This window comes from Taurulus bubalis (genome assembly GCF_910589615.1).
Source record: "Taurulus bubalis genome assembly, chromosome: 2".
Classification (NCBI taxonomy): domain Eukaryota; kingdom Metazoa; phylum Chordata; class Actinopteri; order Perciformes; family Cottidae; genus Taurulus; species Taurulus bubalis.
In genome coordinates this window covers 39,942,143-39,950,658 of record NC_136590.1, presented here as the reverse complement: position 1 = coordinate 39,950,658, position 8,516 = coordinate 39,942,143, and the positions used below count along the sequence as shown (strand labels likewise).

General features: G+C 45.2%; 1 protein-coding gene across 1 annotated transcript; it reads right to left on the bottom strand.

Moving 5' to 3' along the window:
- Positions 1-2,279: 2,279 nt before the first annotated feature.
- Positions 2,280-8,061, bottom strand: trpv1 (transient receptor potential cation channel, subfamily V, member 1; the record flags this gene model as incomplete). The annotated part of the gene is made up of 15 exons (XM_079237088.1): positions 2,280-2,356; positions 2,471-2,598; positions 3,276-3,397; positions 3,480-3,805; positions 3,887-3,953; positions 4,040-4,205; positions 4,859-4,929; positions 5,022-5,117; positions 5,213-5,368; positions 5,446-5,622; positions 5,804-6,114; positions 7,040-7,177; positions 7,272-7,424; positions 7,516-7,667; positions 7,853-8,061. The coding sequence occupies 15 exons, from the start codon at positions 8,059-8,061 to the stop codon at positions 2,280-2,282; spliced, it is 2,349 nt and encodes a 782-aa protein (XP_079093214.1).
- Between the last annotated feature and the right edge of the window lie 455 nt (positions 8,062-8,516).

Sequence of the window (8,516 nt, the reverse complement as noted above, 5' to 3'; positions counted from 1 at the left end):
AAGCCACCAGACACTGGAGACTACAGAGTCCAGATAGAAAAGATTACGGTAGGTTTTTATTCTTTTGAAATGTGATTATTTATTTGTATCATAAGGACTATTCAAGATTGATTCCTCTGTCAGTTAAGGAAGCATGTAATCAGGTTGTTTTGTACATAGTCATGATCCAACAGGGAGCGAGTATGTTGAAAAGGCGATGCTCTGTCCTGCTGAAAATGCTGCAATGAATTCAGGTGTTTAAAAAAAAAAAAGAAGAAAAGAGACTTCATGTCAATGCCAGGAAGGTTTGGCAAAAAGCTAGTGAAATGTTTAGTGCAGAAAATGTCATGAAAGATCAACTCTCATACCTTTTTTAAAATGGCCAAAGTCATGTTAATGAGGACACACTGTTATAAAGATGTGCCATGTTGTGTTTGTTTCCTTTTCCGATCGTTTTTGTAACCATGAAAAATGTATTACTTGAATGTTGAGATGATTTTTATTTGCAGTTATTGAAGGGGACAGGTGGGTTGCGAGGACAAAACTCTGGTTTGATCCCGGCAGCAAGAACTTGTGTGAATTAAGTTATGTGTAGTTGCTACTGATTCTGATGTGAAGTCTGCTCGAAAAGACCAAATTGATCACTTGCAAGATCACTTGGAGGTAAACAAAACTGACTTTTAAGTTTAAAGTGAAACAGCAAATGCATTGTTTATTTTATTGTACACTGGCTTACCTACTCGTAACTTTAAACGTTAACGATTGTGTGTGTGAGTCGCCTGCTGAAGTAGGTAGATTTAAGGGTGTGTGTGTGTGCGAGAGAGAGAGAGAGAGAGAGAGAGAGAAAGAGAGATAGTGTGCGCCTGTGTATAAACACGATGACGCCCATGTTTTGTTCACCTAACTCCCTAACAGCCCTTAAAAAGCCTTAAGTGTTTGGTCCTTGGACTTCCCTTGAAAAAGAGCATGGTTTTAATGAAAACCCCAAATAATAAGGAGAAAGCGGATGGTGAGGATACGCAGAAACAGCAATTATTATTATTACTTTGGTTTCTTTTTTTTATTTCTTTTAATTTTTTTGAGTTTTTGTTGGATAGACATAGCAATTCCTTAGAGATTCTTTATAATGGCAAGCAAGAAATTGAGTAATATTTTGTAATTATATATTTTAGCAATGTGTAGTTACTGAGCTGTAAAAAAAAAAAATTTCCCCCAAGTTTCAAAGCTTCAGTTTGCAGTTGTGACTATTTATAATACTTGATTTGCTTGTTATTTAATTTGTATTTCCTTCTTTGTTTCTTGTACTATTGCTGTGAAATGGAAGAAGGTCCACAAGCCTTTCTTTTGTGTCATTCTGTGCGACAGATAAGAGGCAAGAGCGTGAGAGTTGTGCTACTCTTTTTGTAATATTGTAATAATAAAATAAAGTTCTAATTTATGCTTTGAAATGGGTCTGAACCGCTGTGTGGATTATCTGCAACACTGATTTAAACTGACGCCGACAACAGGTGTGCTCTTTTCTCCTGCTCCCTTCATTCTGCATGAGCTCATGCTGCCTGACAGTTCTGGTAGGTTGCTATTCACAGATTTCTGTCTTGCATAATCAGCCTTGCAAAAGGCCCGGCTAAACCACATATAATTTGTAACCGAGACAGCTAGTGCTGAAGGTGGCGATTGTTGCACCAATTGCTGTGCTTTCAAGCCATTTATCAGAGCCTGCCTCTGCCAAATAGAAAAAGGAAGTAGGGTAGACAAAGCAAGCTGTGAAATCCACAGGACTATCTGGCTGCAGTAGATTTAGCTTGTCTGGCTGTGATGAAAATGGGACTTGCATAAAGGGCACACAGCAGGGGGGCAGGATCAGCACCTTCGTAATCAGTATTACTCCCATGCAGGATTTTGAGCGGTGTCGGAGGTGCCGGCAGGTTGTGGCCTTTGTGCAGCGAGGACGTGCATCCTGGTTCAGGTGGTGGGACACACAGCATGTGCAGAAGCCTTTGGATTAAATGTTTCATGTGTTGCAAATGTTCCACTTGGCAATTACGCTGCTCGTGATGCAGCTGTCAGCTTGTGAGAATGTCGAAGATGTGCTCGCCTCAGTGAAACATTGCCTCAAAGAAAATGTACATTCAAAATAAAGCTGACTTGGGAGTATCTGTCAGTCGGTCACAAAGGCAGTTCAAACATTTGACAGTTGTATTTCTTGGGGAACTGAAACTGAATAATGTCTTTCGGTTTGAATGCCTCGATGCTCGGGTCAGACAGGCCGAGCGGACAGAGTGACGCTCTGTGTTGTCTCTTTAGACCGGTGTTGGGTTCAGAGGACGCATCTCTGTGGACTGGGCTGTCTGCGTCCGCCAGCTCCTCCAGCTCCTCCCTGTGGATGAAGGAGGAAATGTTACACGGCGTGGATCACTTTGCTCTCGCAGAGACAGGCCCAAAAACATGATTTAATCTCAGAACACTTGAGCCTGCGTCACGTTTCTGGCACCTCGGGTCACTCTGTTCGGCGGGGCGTCCGAGGAGGCAGCAGAGTGTTGGGCGCGATCCCAGCACCCGGGATCCTCATTGATTTTGCCCAGGTTGATGTTCCATTTGTTCCAGTTGACTTCCTCCACTCTGAGACGACAAGAGGACACATGCTCCAATTACTGTGTGATGCATCAATCAGCTGCCAGAGGAGGCAAATTAGTGAAGAACACAGTGTGCTGCGCATCAATCGATCCGCCTCACACAGCTGCATCCATCCTCAAGCCTAAACCTGTATTATTATGTGTGTATCCTGTTGTCTTTAATCACCTGTCAGATACACGGTGCACATTGCACACAGCAGATTGCATTATACTGGCTTCACTACATATTTGCCCCCCAGTACCAGAAAACTAGTACCTCAACGCTTGAAGTTAGCATTTAGCACGCTCCCATCGCCCCAACGAAGATGTGGATTGTGTAATGTTTACAGTTATCGCCATCTTCGCTGAGCATGTTAGCATGCTATCATTTGCTAATTAGCACTGAAAACAAAGTGTGGCTGATTGGAGGGCCATTAGTTTTGCAGTTATATCATAAACCCAAACTACATTTTCGATGGATGTGTTTTAGTGGTGCATGTTACCAAAGAAATAATCACATAATCATTGCCACAGAGCGATGGCAACTTTTGGGTTAGCTGTGATTGAGCAAGGAAGTCTGTGCGCGTGTCATGTCATCCAGGTGGTTGACGTGCAGCTTCTGATGGAGCCTCTCGAAACACGGCAGTCACTGATTGTACTGTCACTGAACTCAAAGAAGCCAACCTGAAACACCGGCGACGGTCATCTCCAAGAGCAGTGTGGAGTTTCTTCTCCACCCCACAGCGGAACTTTCTCCTCAGACAGCAGGACAGCCTTTTCTCCATTTCCAGGATGGTGATGGCCCTCTGAAAACAGTCACAGCGCGCCATCAGGCCACGTCGGCCATGAACGGAGACATTTCCCTCGAGCCCCTGCCGGACGCCTCACCTGCAGCTTCCAGATGCTGGCGCTCTCCTCTGCGGTCTTCTCCACGGTGCGGTTCATGAGGGCGATGAGCATGTTGAGCAGCAGGATGTAGGTGAGAATGATGTAGCTGATGAGGAGCACGTAGAACACCACGGTGCTGTCGTGTTCCTGGGTGAACTCCATTTCACCCATGCCGATGGTGAACTTGAAGAGCTGCAGCGTGGTGTAGGGGATGCTTCGGAAGTGGGGTTTGACACACTCCTCGCCAGGATCAAGGGGAGCAAAGAGACGCCCCTTCTGCAGAGTTGTGTTTTTCACAATGGGCTCTTTGAGCAGGGTGACCACCGCTGTGACAGGACATAGGGAACAGATTACACACAGTGCATCCTCCATTCATGGCAAGTTGGATCCTAACTGAGGTCCCCTACCTGCTGAAAATCCAAAGAGGAAGACCATGTAGATGATAAGAAAGCGCATGATGTCACTGAGGATCATCTGCAAAGACGAAAAAAGAGCCAAAGGGCTTCAGGGATCGTTCAATGTGATGTTACCCGTGGTGCAGTGTGACCTGTGTGTACTACCTTCTGGATCATGATGCTGTAGACGCCCATGTGTTTGGAGCCTCTGGAGAAGTAGAGCAGGTTCACCCAGCTGAGAGCAAGACACAGCACCAGGAAGCTGAGGTACTGCTTCTTCCCGAACAGATACAGGCCAGCCGTGACCAGGAAGAGGACGCCCTGCACAAAACTGTCAACAGCAGAGCAGCCACTGTGAACCTGCAAAACTTCGTGATTATGCACATGTGTACTGTATATCCCATCCCACATCATCCAAAGGTGTTACATGTCACCAGTCAATGAATCCCACGAGTTATTTGATGATTAAGCAGTCAATTAAAAGAACAACCATCATTTGATGTGAGTATTTTAGATTATTCAGTGCCTATAAAAAGGAAGTTTTTATGTTTTATTATGACATTATTTTTGTAATAAATATCCACCCGCTTGGAATCACCCCCCAGAATCGCTGACTCATCCTTTAAATGATCACACGAGCAGCCTGGTGGTTTTAGAAGCCACATAATGAGTGAAATGGAGATTGTTGGTGTCTAACTATTGTGGGAAAACCTCCAACTTTAAGACAAAAGAACACTCAAAGTGACAAGCACCACAACAGACATTGCATAGGTATATAGTTATAGAAACAATAACTATGTACCCATGCAAATGCTGTGTGTGTTACTATCATGGAGCACTACGGTATAAATGATGCCGTCTAGCAACTAGACGATGCTGCCAGGTAAAGATGATTCCAAGTAGCTCCTTTTGTGTTATAGGAAACTCGCGAGGATACCCTTATCTCCCAAACCATGTCTGGGAGATAAGCATTATTATACTTACAAAAGAATATCATAATATCCATCAATCAGCAACGTCTGCAGCTTCGGCCGTTTCTTCTTCATCTCAAAGATCTAGGAATTTAGATCAGGTTTTTGATTAATCACATTAGTAGAACACAGGTTCCACAGCGTGGTGATTTTTTAAATTTAAAACACTAACATACCCCGATGAGAAAGAAATAGCAGTTTGCCAGCGCTGTCAAGAGCTGGCCTGACACATACAGGTAACCCGCTAAGGTGTGTTTGAGGGGATACGGCAGCTGTGGGACAGAGAAGAAAGCAAAAGCAACATCAGCGCAGGTCTGTCTGGGATGGCAACACAGATCAGTCACACAGTTTGCAGCAGCCAGCTCACCTCTCCAAACTTCTTATTGTAGGCGACAACAGTAAAGACGATCAGGTACAGGAGGTAGAACAGGAAGTTGAGAAAAAACATGCGACCTGCAAACGTCTTCCACTTCTCCTCCAGCAGCCGGCTCAGAGGCTCCATCTGGAGCATCTCGTGGCGGTTCTGGGAGGAGACAGATGTTTGAGCACAGAGTAACGACAGCAGCTGCTCCGACCGGGCTCATAATGCTGGGGACTCACGGGGTTGTCACTGCCGTAGATCAGGATCTCCATGACTGAGTTGTCCTCGTACGAGTCCACCGAGGCCAGGTCGTAAAGAGAGCTGTGGACAGGGCCGTAAACCCACTCGGTAAACTTCCGGGACAGATGTTTGGTGTGACTCTCTTGGAATTCACGTTTCAGGATGTGTGTAAAAAGCTGCAGACAAACAAAATTAAACAAAATCACGTCTGAGAGTGTTCCCATTAATCCAAGTAGTACAACATTGAAACTGGAATGGTAGACCCAAACACAGAGCCAGCCAAAACAATAGTTATTGGGATGTCAGAGGAGCTATTGTATATTTGTGTCCCTGCTGTGTCTGCAGTGTAGCGTTTACCCCGATCTTGCCAGTCTTGGCAGCCATTTTGAGAGGCGTCAGCCCCTTGTTGTTCTCGATGTCCTCCAGCTTCAGCTTGGGGTGCAGTTGGGCGGTGGTCTTGAGTATGCGGTCGTACATGTTGGTGATGAACTCTGTGTTATCCTTGTCCTTATCCTTAGAGTAGTCCGCCACCATCACCAGGGCGTGCAGCACCGTGTTGCCCTGAGCGTCCATCATCTTAGCGTTGGCCCGTTGGTACTCGTTCACCATGAGGAAGTCCACCACGGTGGGCTGGTTGGTGCAGGCGGCCAGAGACAGAGGCAGCTCACCTGAGGACAGCACACAGAGAGACTCAATCTTTAATATATATATAACACAGATTTAAATGCATCTCTGTCTGAATGTGTAACTTGTGTGTGTGTCTACATCGAATCCATTAAAGTACAAGCATGACATTTCACTGCAGAGCGACTGATGCAGTCAATTATGGTCCAGTATTCAACTTACAAAAATTATGTTTTCACCCTGCCAAAGGTTTTTTTTATATCCCATTGGACATTGGAGGAAAAAGAGCAAAACCCTCCAACAAATAACTTAAATAATTAATAAAAGTATTGAGGTGGTAAACCTCCTTTAACAATAAATAACTAAAGGCGTTAAAACATTAAGAACTCAAGATGATATAACCCGATTTAAACATTTGAAATCGTAGTTGAAATTTTGATTTCTACAATACACTACACAAACAATACTATTGTTATATTCTATGTCTTTGTTTATTGTTATGCACCTTTCATCGAGTCAAATTCCTTCTATGTGCAACATACTTGGCTAATAAATTATTGTCTTTCTTCTTTGTTTTGATTTGACATCAAAGGTGCTAAATTGGAAATTCAGAGCATTAGTATAGCAACAAACAGCTCTTTGCATGCAAAGATATCGTGATGTCGAGCAAAGAATGAAGTCACTTCCTGTTAGCACTGTTGCTGTTGTCAGTGCTGTTAGCGCCGTTAGCTTTTCACTGCTATGTTGAGACACCTTTTAAGTCAAATTGAATAATTAAATAATTAATGACAATTAAGAAGGTGACCAACTTAGAAATAATTCAAATGTATTGCTTTAAGTTGCTCTTTGTCACACGTTGTTGTGAAAGAAAAAAAACAGAAGCAGTGAAATGTGAATCATCAGTCAGCAGATGATCTTTGTGTGAGGCTCCAGAGGAGGGCGCTCCTCCCTGCAGCAGCATGGACTCACCAAAGTAGAAGTTGGGGCCATCGTGTGGCTGGAAGAAAACCCCGCAGGCTTTGGCGTGGACATCTGCTCCTTTACTGACCAGCAGCTCCACGTAGGAAATGTTTCTCCTCTCAATGGCAATGTGGAGAGCTGTCTGGCCTGCCAGTCACACATCAACACAGTCGACATGAGCAATTCGGATAATGTTGCACAACTGTATTCCCTCAGCAATTCTGCTCCGTGCACAGTTTACCTTTATAGTAGCTGTTGGTGTAGGCTGCATTCACAAACTCCTTAATGTCGCCCATCTTCTCTGAAATGTCGATGAGGAGCTCCACCGTGTCGTTCTTTCCGTCCTTGAGGTGCAGCAGAGCCTTCATCAGGGCGGTCTTACCATAGGACTGATCTGCGGGCGGTACCACACATTCAGGGAGATAGCACGCGGGCCCACGGCTCACTGGGTGGCGCACCTGTTGCATTGTGGGTGTCATACTCACACAGGGAGTCGGAGAGTCTCTTCATGTTCTGGCGCAGGTACTGATGCAGGTTGTCCAGCTGGCTGACGTCCCCGCTGGCCACGGCTTCAAACAACCTGTCGATGGTAAACGTCTTGCTGCCTCTCTTGGGCTGCACCTCGCCTTGAATGCCTCTATTGAACAAAACACATTTCGCGGACAAAGCGGTTACAAAAGGTTTCACGCGGGGTCAGGAGGTCACGCAGCCTCGCACTCGACATTAATCAACACCGTGGGGCTTGATGAGGCCCAGCACTCATGGTATAATGAGCATTAAAGAAAGGCAGAGATCACTTTATCTTTGCATGGCGAAGCTCACTTGTCAAAGTTGAGATTGAATCTGATTTGAGGCCTGGTCTCCTCCATTTCCTCCTGGTAATCAGTGTCCATGGGGGCCGCGGGTGACTTCTGGCCCAAGCCCTGGGCAGAAGCCACGCCGCCCTTCTTTGCCGCTTTCTGCAGCCTTCTCTCCTCCTCCGTCCGGTCGTCTGCCTCCAGAGAGAAGCCAAACATCTCTGACTTCTCCATCTTGGCCTCGGGCTCCACGGGTCTGCATGGACGTACAGCACAAGTGAGCGTCAACAACCATCAGATCCAGTGACGTGAATATGACAACGAGAAGTAGTTAGCTTCAACTGATTCTCTTATACATATTTCCATTTACAAATAGCCAGTCATATCTTATGAAGCGTAGGAAACTTTGCTTTCTGTAGACCTGTTGTTTCTTATTCAGGTTAGTAGCCATCGCAAAGCAAAAAAAGACACATTTCTATTCCATGAAATGTTTTTCTCTTTGGTTGAACGCCTCACAACTGTGTCAATGTGTCCCACGTACACTTTGCTTTGTTCTAGTGGGCTACAAGTGTGTTGTGTTGGTGCTTTTGGTTACTATGTGTTTGTATCAGCTGGGTCTGAGACATCTTTGCCACAGGGGATCAGCTCACAGACATATTTCCAGGCATGTGATGTTTCAGCCCCAGTGA